This window comes from Myiozetetes cayanensis, unplaced genomic scaffold (genome assembly GCF_022539395.1).
Source record: "Myiozetetes cayanensis isolate MyiCay16 unplaced genomic scaffold, myiCay2020 scf1, whole genome shotgun sequence".
Lineage (NCBI taxonomy): Eukaryota > Metazoa > Chordata > Aves > Passeriformes > Tyrannidae > Myiozetetes > Myiozetetes cayanensis.
Window position 1 is genome coordinate 63259058 of NW_026086604.1, and position 15675 is coordinate 63274732.

General features: G+C 47.9%; 1 protein-coding gene and 1 non-coding gene across 2 annotated transcripts; one reads left to right on the forward strand and one right to left on the reverse strand.

The window, feature by feature from the left end:
• The first annotated feature begins 3831 nt into the window (after positions 1–3831).
• Positions 3832–8540, forward strand: IRX4 (iroquois homeobox 4). Its single transcript, XM_050326492.1, has 5 exons — positions 3832–3891; positions 4833–5084; positions 5679–5785; positions 6754–7079; positions 7270–8540. The coding sequence occupies exons 1-5, from the start codon at positions 3847–3849 to the stop codon at positions 8025–8027; spliced, it is 1488 nt and encodes a 495-aa protein (XP_050182449.1). The 5' UTR covers positions 3832–3846; the 3' UTR covers positions 8028–8540.
• A 5595-nt stretch (positions 8541–14135) lies between these two features.
• TRNAD-GUC (transfer RNA aspartic acid (anticodon GUC)) lies at positions 14136–14208 on the reverse strand. Its single transcript has one exon. It is a non-coding gene; the product is annotated as a tRNA-Asp (tRNA).
• Between the last annotated feature and the right edge of the window lie 1467 nt (positions 14209–15675).

Genomic DNA, 15675 nt, shown 5'->3' on the forward strand with positions numbered 1-15675 from the left:
ACAGAGTGAGCATGTGAGGCCTTTCTGCTTTAATCTAGATTGTTTGCCAAGAGGATTGAAGACTTACAAAATGAAAGCATTCAAATGGATAGCTTTGAACAACTGATTTTACTTGTAGTTGTAATCTGAGTAAATAATTAGCGGCTCCTTCTTATGCAACCTTTCTGTTGGTCATCATGGCTCTGCCGAGCCCAAGCCAAACCCAGGCATGGGTTTGTGCAGATCGGTAGCATCGGTTCGCTGTCCCTTGATTCAGAGTGAAGGAGGTGCACTTACACCTCAAATAGGCTCGGGGGGAGGGGGGGGAAGAGGGGAAACGACACGGGACCGTATTTACTATTGAGAGCGAGTTTATGAGATAATCTACTTGAAAATTGTGTAGGCTGCCCTAGGTTCCATGTCAGATTCCAAATAGGCAACATGTAGAGCTTCACAGTGTTTGTCAGGTGGTCTCAAGGTTGCTTTAAATCTGTAACATGAAAACAAAGCAAACTCGACTGAAAGAGCTTTCTAAAGTCTGTTTAGCCCATTAGCAAATTCCGTCGCTGAAATATTTCCAGGAGTGGCAATAAGTCCTCCAAAAGAGAAGGCGATGAAAACGCAGATAGTAAGTGTAGCTGCATTAACTGCCTCTAGATCATGTCCCTGAAGAAGTCCATCAAAGTATGAGTCCTGAAGAGGTTCTGTTTTACCTGCTGTGGCCTGTTCTAGCATCATAGTGTTTCCTTCTCATTCCATGCTTTTACAATAAAACTTGTATGAGCGTTGGTTCCAGGTTCTTGGACAAGAAACACGTAGCCCTGGGAGAGAGACCTCGCTTGGGCTTTGGATGGGAAATACCTGCTTGCCTGGGTGTGCAGGCTGGCTCTGACCAGAAGGGAACTCTCCAGCGTTTTCTATTGATCGCGAGGGGTTTCCTTCCTCAAAGTTTGGAGAAAGCAGTGTGTGTGTGTGTTTCTCTTTCTCGAAAGCTGTTAACTGCTTTGTACAGGAAAAGGGCTTTGACAAGGATCAATTTTTATTGCACAGCAAAGACTTGCATTTTCCAAATGCTTAAGGATATAGCCCACGGCATTAAGCGTCTTTGCTTGGATTTGAACAGTGTTACGTTGTTTATGTGAAAGAACCACAAAGGTTATTTTAAATCATTGTGGGGCTTAATGCATGTTTGTGCTCTGGCACCAAAAATTCAAGATGAAATATAATTGTGTTGAGTTTCTTATCAACAAAGGGCCATTATTTGTAGACTGTAAGTGAAACAAGACATCAACAGTGGGGAAGGATGTAATGTCAGCTTTTAGTGTTTAAGGTTATTAAGGGGTTTTTGTCGCTTTCTCTTTTTGTTTGTTTGTTTTGGTGGGGTTATGTTGATGACTGCTTTCTAGGGAATACAGATTGAAACTGACACAAAGCTGACCAGGGGTAAAGTAATAGAGCAGGCAGGCTGCAAAGAAAAATGGCAAATAATTATCATGATTAATACAGGAAAGTTCAGTGCAAAAATGAGCACAGAGTATTTGCATGGCACAGTGAAAGACAACTGTGATACATAAATAGACAAGGACCATAAATATTGAATTTTTTCTTGTATTTTAAAGTTTAATAGACTCATCTAAATATCAAAACCTGTAGTGTTCTGTGGGCCACTGCGGAGTTGACATCTGCAGTATTATCAAAAGAAGGGGAAAAAACCCCAAACCCACAACACTAGGACGTTTCCCAAACTGTAGCCTGGAAAACTGGGAGGACTTCTTCAGGCAGCTCTCCAGCTCTCCCAGCTAATTATAGTGCTTTACACCGAGCCGCTCTTGAGATAAGTGCAACTATTTTCTTTCCTAGCACCGATGAGTTTTACTCCGGAGCTTAAGCAAACATCACCCAGCGCAATGGGCACAGGAGGCAGAGGGAGCAGCACCGAACACTGCGTGCATACCATTGTGTAAACACTGCGTGTCTTTTCTTCCCAAACAATGCGATAGCCCGTCAGTACGCTGCACAGAAGGAAGCTGCTCGTAAAGAGTCTCTAAAAGTGTCATTATACCCTGGCAGCACCAGGGTATAATACAGGAGGAGGAATATAGGCGCGTTTCTGTAAAGGAAACCCAATGGCAAAGTTATTAATATTCTCAGAAAGAAAGGGGAATTAGCATTTCAGGTGAGGGACGAAAAAGCACTTTCTTCCCCTCCAAAAATCAATACAGAATTCCAAACAGATTATTTATGTCATTTGACTCCCTTTCTTTATACGTTTCTCCAGGCTACAGATACTGAGCTGTCAGGATAATTTGCATGTACTGTATCTGATATATTTTATTTGCAAACACTCTAAAGCGCCATAAAACGCCTCTTGTTGCAGTCTAACTCAATCTGAGAACTAGTATTTTCATCTGTAAATTAAAGCAATTACGCATCAGATATTATATTATGTGTACTGTGGTCTCCAGATAGTCATCAATCACCCTCAATCGAGCTGTCAGTGTGGGCAGATTCGTTTCTGGGAGGCAGTCTTCCAGCTGGGGAGAAGAAGAGAACATCATCATTAATTAGAGTGTGACCCTGGGGCTATTCACATGTCTGAACCCAGGAATCTCTCTGAGCAAGTCTGCACACCACAGAGCAGCGTTCAGCTGCACCAGCAGCCCAGCTTCAGCCTCGGAGCTGACTTCTCTGCTTCCTCCATCCTCCCGAGGGCTGCCTGCTCGCCCTGCTTCGGTGGCATCGGCCGTCGGGGAGGAGATGCTGGGGCTGCCAGCATCCTCCCCCGACGGCCCGTTCCTGCTCCCTCCGAGGGTGAAGCAGAAGGGGATGCTGCCTGCTCGTGTGTGCGGGGGTCCCAGATCCCCAGAGGGTAGGGAGGTTGATGGCAGCGGTGGGATGGGTTGGGCAGAAGGGAGTGCTGGAGGTTTGAGATGGGATCAAAGTCATTTTAACGTGAAAAGTCACATCTTTTCCATCATTCCCCGAAAAGTGCTTGTAGGGTTTTCTACCTGTAATCACACGTCTAGAATAAAAGCCGAAAAGAAAAGCAGGATTGCTTATTATGTGCTTTATTGTCAGCGTTAGCTCTAATTTTAACTGTTGATTAAATCTTAAATGAAGACTCAGTCGTGTGTCCCTTCATATGTCTTGTTTGTAATTGAGACTAATTATTACTGTGGGGTGGGAAGAAGCAGCTGCTCATTAATTAATTTCTAATTAAAAGTGCTTACTAGCCTTTCAGTGACTAAGGAGGGTGAGGAAAAATCTTAGCTGATACAACATTGATCCTTCAGATTAAAAACATTAATTTCCTTCCCTTGCCCGCAGAAATATATATAAATATTGCAAGCAGGCGTTGCCGCTGCCGGAGAGCTTCCCAAACTTTCGCCCCTATTAGGCAGTCTGAAAGCGATGCTGGAGAGTCTGTTTTCCACGCCAGAGGAAAGGGTCCCGAAAATGAGTGTTAAACTTACAGGCAGGTTAATTTTAATAGGTTTTTCGTGACGTCAGAGCCTTGACTCTTTTAAAACATGCTTGTGAACTGATGTATTTGTATCATTTTTCTTTTTTTCCTTGGGTGCAAAGTAGGTATTTCTACTATCACGTATGCCAGCCTTGGAGCCAATGTAACAATTATTTCTGTTTCGTAGTGAGGAAGGCGCTAAAATCACTGTATATATTTTAAAAGGGGGGGGGGAAGTTTAAGATTTCATGTAAATAAAGTAAATGTGCTTTTCTGCTTCGTCCTATAAGCATCTAGGGACCTGTGGTTACCAATCAATTGGTACAACAGAGCAGAGCCAGGCTGCAATAGCGTGCAGATCAGACGTCTCGCCTTATTTCTAGATAACTGGGAGCCTCTGTACCATGTCCTATCCTCAGTTTGGCTACCCTTACTCCTCTGCACCCCAGGTAAGACTTTTTGCCTACCAACGTTAATTGAGTGAATTTCAGTCCTTATCGATGCCTTCCGTCCGGGCTGAGGTCGGCAGCGATCCTCTCCCGCATGCGGCAGCGGCAGAGTGGCTGCTCGCTTCCCAGCTTTCCAAGATGCCCAAGTTCTATGTCGCGCACCGATTTTAAAATGGGAAGAAACACGCTGTATTAGGGTGTTCGGGGGTGATAATGACGCGTGGGGGAGGATTACAGAGATGAAGGAGGTGAGAGAGGGGGCTAGACATCCCCCAACCCCCACCCTCTCCCCCCTCCTTTCTCGTCTTTTTTTTCTTTTCTTTCATGATTATATTCACAGTTTAACAATTAATTAAGGACGTAGTGAGGTCCGGCCCGTACAAACAGAATGGGATATTCTAAGCCATCAGGTTAATAGCAGATGCGTGCGTGGCTGCTACAAATTTGCAGTCAAAATAAATATGCATGAGTGACTTCGAAAAAAAGGTTTAAAAACACAGATGGGAAGCATTGTGCTGCAAGAGGAGGAAACCGGTGTAAACCCGAGTCTTCTGAGAACATCACAGAAAAGTTAGGTTTTAAATGCAGAGGGCCGGAGGAATGCATCACGGAGGATTAAACGTCCACAGTCATGAGGCGTTTGGTTGTTGTTGTTGTTGTGGGGTCTTTAAAAAAAAAAAAATTATAAAATGCACTTCTGCGTTTCTCCAGAGCGTTTCTATCACGACTGAAGTAAAATAGGGAAGGGGAGGGAGGACGGGCGACACCCCAAAGATGGGACCTGATTAAAAAAAAAAAAAAAAAAAAAAAAAGAGAGAGAGAAAAGGAAAACCAAACAAAAAAACCCACCAAAACCACACAACAGAAAAAGAACCGAACCTAAACTTGGTTACACTTCGGGAAGTTCCCTCTGCGCTCAGCGCCGCTCTCTTTCCCTCCAGTTCCTGATGAGCACCAACTCCCTGACGACGTGCTGCGAGTCCAGCGGCCGGACCCTGTCTGAGACGGGGGCGGCCGCCTCCGCCCAGACCCCCGTGTACTGCCCGGTGTACGAGAGCCGCCTGCTCGCCACTGCGCGCCACGAGCTCAACTCCGCCGCCGCCCTGGGGGTCTACGGCGGGCCCTACGCCGGGCCCCAGGGCTATGGAAACTACGTGACCTACGGCACCGAGGCTCCCGCCTTCTACTCCTTGGTAAGCCGCCCGCAGCCGCGGGGGACGGATGCTCCCGCCCGCCAGCCCCGAGTCCCCCCCCACCCCCGCCCCTAGGGGCCAAGGCTGGTCGGCGGGACCCCTCCGCGGGCGGGGACAGCCCCGGGGCTTCTCCTGCGACCCCCGGCCCCGCCGTGCCGCTCCCCGCGTTCGCGTCCAGCGCCGCGGTCCGCAGCTGTTCCAGCCCGGCGGCTCCGTCCTCACGGTAACGCAATTAAAAGTCGCGCCTGACGAGCTGGCGGCCGAGTGCGGAGGGCCCGGCGGGGCGGGCAGTTTAGGGCGACCCAGACCCAGGCGCGCAAAGAATGATGCTCTCTTCCCAGACAGCCTTTTTTCCTTTTTTCCTTCTTTTTTTTTTTTTTTTTTCCCTTTTTTTTTTTTTTTTTTTTTTTTTTTTTCCCCTGCACCGTAACAGCGCGAGTTAATGTCTCTATTGATCTCGCTGGCTGCCGCGGCCGAGGGGCCTCCGGGAAGGTCCGTCGCGCCCCTTGGGGACCCGGGCGGGGGAGCCGGGGCGGGGTCCCCGGTCTCTCCCGGCGGTGGGGGCTGAGGGCGGCGGCGCGGTGTCTCCTGCAGAACAGTTTGGATGCGAAGGACGGGAGCGGGTCTGCGCATGCGGGGATCGCGCCGGCGGCTGCCTACTATCCCTACGATCACACCCTCAGCCAGTACCAGTACGACAGGTAAGCGCACACACACATCCCGGCCTCGTTCGCTGCCCTCCCCCCCGCCGCCGTCCCCTCCCCTACATCGCCTTACCTTCTCGCCCGCCCCGCCAACCTTGCCTCCTCGCCGCTCAGCATCTCCCGGACCCAGACATGTCGCCTCCCCTTTCCCACACCGACACGGGGTCCTCCGCCTCCCCGGGAGGGCGGCAGAGCGGGGGGCGATCCCTCTCCACTGTGGCGGTAATTATCTTTTCCTGCGCGGAGTCAGGCTTAGGCATCCGGTGTATGTTTATTAGTTTTAAACCAGCGCAAACCCACTTAACACACCGTTTCCAGCTCGGAGGCCCATTGGGCGCCGGTGACCTTTCCTGGAGGATGTGCATTAAATATTCAGTCGCAGCCCAGTGTCATCTGCGTTAGATTCCTACAATTTCAGGAACAAAAGGGTAGAGGAGATTACTAATAAAAGGAGTAAGAGGAAATATATTTCTATTAACACTTACACCCTGGGGTCACCCAGATGAATTCTGTTTGGGGAGGACTAATCAAACGACAGGAAAGTGGTATTTCTGTGAGTTTGCAAGCTGCTAGGATTTCCCTGCTGCCCGAAATGTTGACATTGACTTTACCGCAAATAAAACCAGGGGATTCCTTCCCTCTTTCTGCCACCACCGCCAAGGCACAGCGGGAATTTGCATTGCCCGGTGCACTGCTACTGCTAGCTGAACCCTTCCTTTTTGCTTTCCTTCCTCGTCCCGAATTCTCGAGGCAGGTCCCCCTCGTAGAGCTGAGCTGTCCTCATTCCCATTAAAGCTGAGCTGTCTATATCTTCATCCACCTCCCCCCTCTCCGGGACCAGCCGCCCCCCCGGGGGGTGCTGCAGACCAGCAGATCGGGGCCGGGGTCTTGGGATCCCGGGTCGGGCAGGTCCGCGGGGGGCGAGGGTGCGGTGTCACACCGCGGGGGCTACCCTGTGCCCGCAGGTACGGAACGATGGACGGCGGAACGCGGAGAAAAAACGCCACCCGGGAGACGACCAGCACGCTGAAGGCCTGGCTGCAGGAGCACCGCAAGAACCCCTACCCCACCAAGGGAGAGAAGATCATGCTGGCCATCATCACCAAGATGACCCTCACCCAGGTGTCCACCTGGTTCGCCAACGCCCGCCGGCGACTCAAGAAGGAAAACAAGATGACCTGGCCCCCGCGGAACAAGTGCTCCGACGAGAAGCGGCCCTACGAGGAAGAGGAAGAGGAGGAGGAGGAGGAGAGTTCGCAGGAAGAGGCGATGAAGAGCGGGAAAGCCGAGGGTACCCTGCTAAAACCAGGCACTTAGCGGTTCGGCCGAGGGGGCTCGGCCGGCAGCTCGCCCCCGGGGCGGGCCTCGCTGGTGGGGGCGGCCGCGGGCCTGGCTCGTGGGGGCGGCCGCGGGGCAGTGCGGCGCCGACAGTGACCGTGTGTCTTGTTTTTGCTGTCCCTTCCCCCGCCCCCGCCCCGCAGAGCCCACGGGCAAGGAGGAGAAGGAGCTGGAGCTCAGCGACCTGGAGGACTTGGACGCCGCCGAGTCGGAGAGCTCGGAGTGCGAACTGAGGCGGCCTTTCCCGCACCCGCTCCCGCACCCGCTCCCGCACCCCGGCAGCCACCCGCCGCGGGCCGCCGAGCCCCCCGCCAAGATGCCGCCTCCGGCAGCCGCCGGGGAGGAGGAGGAGGAGGCGGCGGCGGCGGCAGAGCGGGCGCGGAGCTGCCTGAAGACGGCGGCGGAGGAGTGCGGCCCCGACCCGCTGGGCGCCCGGCAGCGCGGCTGCGAGTCCAAGATGTGCTTCCAGCAGGGGCAGCAGCTGCTGGAGGCGAAGCCCAGGATTTGGTCCCTGGCGCACACCGCAACCTCCCTCAACCAGGCCGAGTACCCCTCCTGCATGCTGAAACGGCCAGGGGGCTCGGCCGCCGCCGCCGCTCCCGCCCCGGTCAGCGTCATCGACAGACACCAGGATTCGCCGGTCACCAACCTCAGGAACTGGGTGGACGGGGTGTTTCACGACCCCCTGTTCAGGCACAGTACTTTGAACCAAGCCCTGAGCAACACGACAGTTTCCTGGGCTACCACCAAAGGAGCCATTCTGGAAACGGGCGCCCTGGGACGCGCGGTGGGGAACGGCGCCAATGTGCTCAAGGGGCAGCTCTCAAACCTGGCCCATCATGACTCAAACAAAGAGTTTCTGGCGTTTCCCAAATCAGGAAGCAAAATGTTTTGTTCCTAACAGGCCCGCCGAGGGGCGAGGGACTTGAAGAGTCATCTACACTGAAAAGAGACTTGCAAGAATTTAAATATAAAACTTTTTCTTTTTTTTTTTTAAACAAACAACAGAAACGAGGATTTAAAGTTCAGTTTACTCAGTTCAGCGGACAGACTTTGCTCATTGCTATTCTGAAGATTTTCTCCTGGCTGCGACTTTAAGGGATCAATGTCGTGAAAGTTATTTAATTTCCATGTCCCAAAAGCACGTATTATAGCGTAGACCTACTTAAAAAGTTTACATCCGAAAGTTTACAAACGGGAAATTATGATTCAGATTTAATTTAAGGCATGCCGATATTAGTTATAAAGACTTTTCGAGAGTTTTTCCTCCTGATTTCCTTGTTAGCATATAATTCACAAACAGCACTTCTACTAAGTTTACACCTACTGCACAAATTTATCTTGACAAAAAAAAAAAAAAAAGAATATGTTAAAAGGTATGCTCACTCCAATAAATTGTCTGTTTCAGAGGTAACACAAGTGGTGGCGTTTTGCATTGGGCAACAACTTTTATGTCTCAAATTGCCCCTTGGAGCCTGTCCCGGTAATTCCAAGGACTGTCAACAGGCTGCCGGGAAAGGGGAAGAGAGGCTCAGCGCAGCGCTGCCGCGGGATTGAGGACGGACCCGCGGGAGGGATGCTGCGCGCAGGAGGGATGCTGGGCTGCGCCCCACTCCGCACCGCGCCTCCGCGGGGCAGCGCCGAGCCCCGGTCGCCGCCCGGGCCGGTAGTGGGGGCCCGACGGGGCGGGAGCACCCCCGCTTCCCCCTCCCCTCCTTCCCGAGCTGCGGGCGGGCGGGGGTCGGCCCCCAAGGGCCGGGCTCTGCCGCGGCGTCGCCTCCGCCGTGCGCGGAGCAATTGATTCACATGGAAAATTTGATCTTTTAAAGAACCGTTTTAGCTTTCCAGCTCTTCTGCCAGTGCGGAGAATCGCTGATCCGCCATGAATATTTCAGCACTTCAGTACAGATGCTTTACCGTTTTGACATTAAATAGAGTGCAGCCAACAAAAAGAGAGAGGGAGGAAGAGCGCTCTCGACGTGTGATTCAGGAGCACTCTCAGCCAATTTACCACTTAGATAACAGGCGCTTAAAAGATTTCATTTCCTTCCCCGGAACGGGAACAAACTTTACTGATCCTCGGACCGGGAGAGAGGGAGAACTGCTGGAAAAGAAACTGCAAGGCAATAACAGATCCCGCTTACCCAGGTCGGCCTAAACCCCCTGAGCTCCGGTGCCCGGCGCTGCGGGGGAAAATCGGGAGCGCCCGAAGGACCGAGCTGACACCGGGACAAGCAGAAGAGTCTTCCTTGCCTCCCAGAATTCTCGTCCATCCCATTTTCGGCTCCCCACCAGCCCAGTCTCCTCCTCCCCCCAATAAATAAATAAGAATACAATACAGGGAAAAAATATATTTGTAAAAGCAACTATAAACACAACCAAGACAACACTCAGTCAAAATATAACATACTCCAACCCGCGAAGTTTCTAGCGAGACCTGTTAGTGTAAGGACTGAATAAAGGAATCCGGGTGTGGAGATCAGATCAAGCCCTTCCCCTCTCTGCGAGCAGCCGTAATTGGATTGTATCCAGTCATATTCCCTGTCATTGTATTGACTTTCGCTCTCTTGGATGATATTATCGAGATCACTGAACCCCTCTGCTGATCTGGCTGTCAAAAGGCTCAGACAGGAGCCCCCGGCCTGGAAAACGTGCATCAGCCGAGATAATTTGAAGTGAAATTTTCATTTTGACAGTAAACCCCTCAATTTCTAAAGGCTCTGCACCCGGAGAGCTCTGTGGCAGGGGGAGGCTTTATAGAAAGCCCACGTCTTAAACTGAAAAGGGCAAAAGAACTCGAATTAGTTGTAATAGATAAAAGGGCAAAAATAAAGAGTCAAGGGTACTTGACAGTAATAGCGAAAGTGGAGTCTCCGGGGAGCCGCGATCTGAGCTAAAGGCTGGGCCGGCAGGAATTTTAATGCAGCCGGGGTGGCCGGCGAGCTTTGCCTCTGAAACCCTTTAGACAAAGCAAATTATTTTCAGTCAAACTAAGGAGATGGGGATGAAGGAGGCGAAGGAGAGGGAAGGCGGGAGAGGCTAGTGTTCGGGCTGTCCTCAAAACACTGGTAGAGGCAAGTGGGATGGGGCATAAACCCCTCTGACTGCTGCGATTGTGATGTTAAAGCGGGGAGGCTTGTGTGGGCCAGCCTTGCTGGATATGCAGGGACTGGAGGGGACAAGGTGGCTCCCGATGGGCTTCGGTTTCCATGCGACAGAGGCTCTGTGGAGTGGAAGGGGACTCCAGTCTTGCTCCCAACAGAGCGACAGCCGAGTGTGTGTGTGTGGACTTCGTGTGTGTGCACGGAGAGGTCTCCTCCACCGAGCAGTCAAAAATCTTTCTCAGCCTGAATATCGTCCTGACTTTGCGGAGTGCCGAGCACCGCTGGTCACCCTGGGCTGGTTCTCGGCGGGTGAACCCGCACACCAATATAAGTCATTGCTGGTCGGCTTTGGTTAGATTAGGGATGTAATTTGGACATCCCGTTGTTTGGGAGGCAACACCCGCCCTCTCCCCCGCCCCCTCTGGACTTAAAGGTGATAACACTGTGGGCAAAATACAGTCGCACTGAAACACCAGAAGCCAAAAGAAAAGCGGATCAACCCTTAATCCCTTCATTTGCATATTACTGTTGTTATAAAACGAGTTTGAGTAAGTTTATGCCTGCTGTATAACAAGAGCAGGGCTCTTCCGACCAGGGGACCGGCCGTATATGAGGACTGATCTGCCTGTGCCTATGTGCGCTCATGCCAAAACACTGACCATCCTGAGAGGAGACTGTATCAGTTAAAGGGGCGGGAAAAGAGTTTCTTGTTTTGGTACGTGGACCTTATAACTTAGATCAGCCATCAAATGCAGTGGTCTTACAAAAGCACTGGGGGTTTTGTTGTTTGGTTGTTTTGGTTTGGTTTTTTTAAAGTATGGGGGCGGGGGGGAAGAGTGTGGGAAATTAATTTTGCCATTTGATTCAATAGCACAAGTCAAAGATCAGGTTCAGTTGGTTTAGAGGAGGCTGCAGGGCTGAAAGGGAAAGCTGTGCAGCTCATATGACTGTACGAAGCAGAAATATAGAGGCAGGCTGAGAAAAAAAGAGAGGAGGGGGAAAAATCATAGAGAAACGGCTTGAAACTGAGAGACTCTAAATCATTCAGCCATGGCAAATTCAAACACACAAAGGAGGGGATGCTAAATTAACAGTGCTTTTTACATAGAGCCCAAATAAAACTGTAATCAGCGACGCGTTACTTTTCATTAAGCGAGTTTGACAGGAGCATATTCAGCCTCGACAAGGGAACAGGAGCGAAGAAATATACGGCTCTCCCAGCTCGAGTCATAAGATAATTCCTTAAGCTCCATTAACAACTCTTAGCCGCAGGAAATGGGCTCCCTGAAAACATCTCCAAATCTAAAAGCTTTATCGACCTCTCAAACCTCTGCTGATGGTTCTATTTTTTTAAAAAAACTTAGAGGCGAGACGTCCAGCAAGGTAATAGACTTTGACACAACACCTTCTTAACTAGAGAGAGAGAGGCAGGGAAAACGAGACCTTAAATGATATTTAAAAGGCAGCCAATTAAGATTTAAAATGATTGTCTCCTGAGATTATGCATGCGATTTATGTCATCCACTTTTTTTCCCAGACATGCATGCAAAATTGCAATGGGGCATAATGCCTGTTCCTTAAATGATGAGGATGATGATAATAATAATAATAATAGAAGAAACAGTAACAATTAACAATCTGTAGCTATCTCACGTAATTGTAAAGGCTAAACTAGGAAAGGGCTGGCTGATTATAAAGGACCTTGCAACAGCCAACTTATTTATAGGTGTCTAATTAAAAGACAGATAGATTAAATGATACACACATTGTCTATTAATGTTTAGGAGCACATTTCTTTTCATCCTGAGTGCATATTTGACTATTAAAGTCACATAATTGGTCTATAATCACAGAACCCAGTGTAGCAGCTCCTTCCCATCAGCCACATGGAGAGGTGTCCAAGAAGACTTTGTCTTGGCATGAATTTGAACATTAAATATTTTTAAGATATAATGGTTCAGAAGGAGACTCTGACTTACTACCGTCTTTTTTATATACATTTGCCTTTTCCATTTAAATGAGTGTGTGAAAGTGTATCCAGTTAAATGCCAAAAACAAGTCAATGCTCACATTGTACCATTTCATGCAGAAATTCTGTAAAATGCAAGAAAATATTATGACTTGCTGATTTTGCAAGGGATCAGAACCTGTTTCAATGAGTGTGATTTGTAGATAAACAGGGTGAAAAAGAATCATTAAAACACCACTGTGTTTTGACCAAAGGTCAAAATGTTTAGGTTCCCACTTAGATGAAGTTAGTTCTGGTTACAAAGCATGGAGGAATGTTAATTGTCAATTTATACACTTTTATTTGCCTGGTTAAAAAAAAAAAAAAAAGTAATAATTGTGCTTGCCCTTAAAGAGGAAGATATTTTTAATGAAATAGCTAATGGTCAAAACACTGGTCCTGGAAGTGTGACATTTGGCATGTTTTAACTCACATGTACTATCAAAAAGTCTACGAGGTGCTTAGGACTTGTGGGAAGAGTTCTCTTCATACTCCTTGTGAAATGGCATCACTGCAGAAAATAATTCCAGATTTATAGGACCCTCAAAAGGCAATTTGAATACACACACCAACTATATGTGTATGGACACCATTTAGTACATAAACCATTGGTCTCCTGTGCCATATGACTATAAAGTAAAACCTTAATTTGGTTTAGAACTTGAAGATACGTTTAACATAACCAGAAGAACCAAGGGAAGAGGAAATGCTTGGGAGCAATTACAGTGCAATTGCTTCCCCATGTGCCCCAACTACATTGAGAAATGGGACTGGGTTTTGGGAGGAAGCAAAGAAGTCTCCATGAGACCTAGAGAAAGTGCATAAATGCAACCCCTGCTGGTATCCTGCTTCCCACAGTGGGAAACGTGGACTGTGCATGAGAACAGGGATTGACCTACTTACAAGGCTCAAGAGCTATTTCTTGTCCATCCTAGTTTAAGAAATGCATGAAAATGAAGGAAATATCTTGAAGGAAAGTGTTCTCTTAATGTTCTTTTTTTCCTCCTGACATTAAAAAATCCTGTTACTCATTCATTTGGCTAGACAAAAATGAGGGCATAAAAATCTTTTTCTTCTCAGTTTTATGTCTATTTCCTTTCTCCAAATCAGCATGTCATTATTTAAATTTTGAAATGGGTTTCAGAAGCAGTTGGTGAGTATTTTGTCAGTGGTTTCCATGGAATCATAATCAGGCCATTTTTCAAAGACTACCTCAGGAATCCTTTCTGAAGTACTCCAAAGGATGACAGTGACAATGAAATGGAACCAAGGAAACACGTACTTTCAACAGTATTTCTTTGGTTTATATGATTGCTATGGAATGCCAAAAATCAAATAATTAAAAAAAAAGTGCTAGAGATCTCATCAAATACTTTCTTCCATGTAATGTAAAATGAAACAGGATTAAAACATTTGCTAGAAATATAGAACAAAGCTGAATAACTAACACTTTACCTATGTTCTTATGACAGAAAATGTGCTACATCAAAGACTGATGAGTCTCCTAAAGCTTTGTCCTCTATCATAGTATCTATTGATACTGGGATTGTAATGACCTGACAAATTCCTCAGAACGAGTTCTGTGGTCCTCAGTCTGAAGGTGCTAATGAACAAGTTCACTATTATTAGTATTTTTGCCAAGTACAAAGTTAATTGTAAAGGTAGGATAATAATAATGGCGAGTCTTTGCAAGCGAAGATCCGGGGAAGGTCTTTACACCTTCCAGCCTGCACATTGGATTTTTTTAGGTGAGACACAGTGTGCGCGGAACTGAGCCCACCCTTTAATCCTAAGGTTCATCTGCCGGGGCCAAGCGAGCTTGGACGGTGGCAGCGAGGTCCTTAGGATGTAGATGGATTGCCTTTTAAGGGCTAACGAGCCCCACCTGCCCAGGAGTGGCCCTGACCGGGAATCGAACCCGGGCCTCGGCGGTGACAGCGCCGCGCCCTTACCACTAGACCACCAGGGGCTCCAAAGGTAGGATAATGCCCAGGGAATGAGCTGAAGGGGAACACTTCCAGGGCAGAAGAAATGTGTGAAGAGGGAAGTGCTTGGAAATCCTTTATGAGCAGGTTCTTCTTCCTTCCTTCCTTCCTTTCTGTGAATGTGAAAAATGACCAGCCAGGCCCTTACAGAAGGCATATAAAGTCAAGTATCATGTTTTTCCTCCTGTCCTGTTTAGATTACAGCATGCATAAACAAAAGCACTGTGTGTGAAAGTGATGTCACATAAGTCAGCCCTCATGACATCAGTTGGTTGGTAACCATGTGAATAGAATGCTTTGCTTTTGAGGCTTCATGCCATTAGCTTGCCCTTTTTTGAACATCCCATCATCTTCTCACCAACCTTGTGACACAAATGGCTGACATATTAAGTGGAGGAGGCAGAAGCTGGGAGCAGTTGCTGTCATTGCAAATAAAAGTGACAGCTAATGTTTACTCCAATGGCAAATATGTGATCAAGTACCAATAACACTATTTTTGAGTCTTATTTGGCTCAAAGTCTGGTGTACATGACTTAATTATTTGGTTACATCCTTCAGAGAGAAATAAGTAAAAATAAGTAAAAATAAGTAAAAATCTCATAATCTTAATCTAAAAGTAAACCAGATCCAAACCAGCCTTGTAGTCAGTTTACCACAGGTTTGGCCTGCACTAGCTGAAATATATAACAACCAAAAAAAATAATACATCCATGTTAATTTTACTGAGGAAGTAAGGTGAGAAAATCCCAACAGGACAGAAGGCTCATGAGATACAAAGGAGCAGGGGATGGGACCAGGGAATGGGAAGTTTTTGTGATAGGAATTGAAGTTTTTTTTATTAAGTCCATGCATTGACCCAGTACTGATTTGTGCCTTCACTTACATCAGACTTACTCAGTTTTAGTTCAGACTAGCTTCACTGGAGCTGCTCCGTACTTATGATACCATATCAGGCAGCAGGAAGGATCCTTGTGAAGAGTATACCCCCTGCTGACACAGTTCCTGCGTGTAAATCTGTGGGTTAACAACACTCACCAAGTACATGAAGGAACCTCACAGTATGTAACTGGTTTAGATTAAGGGGTTTAAACATACAAACAGAGTGCTTTACTGAAGCAGGCCAGTTCATGTTATTTAACTTCTGTATTAAATTGAAGCAAATGGAATCAGCAAATGTGGAGGCCAGAAGTCAGATTCTCAAACTTACTGCCAGGTTTACTGCTAAACATTTCCACTGAGCCTCTTTTCTCTGACAGTAATGCAGGGAAAAGAAACATCAACAATTTTCTCTTCATCTTCCCATCTGGAGGAATGCAAAGCCTCTGTTGGTTAACAGAACTGTGAAGGAAAGAAGGACGTTTGCTCTTCTCCCATCTGCTGCTCCACAACCTAGTCTGTAGAAAGTCTTCAGATACAACTATTCTCTTGCTATGCACTAATCTTTGTGGCTGT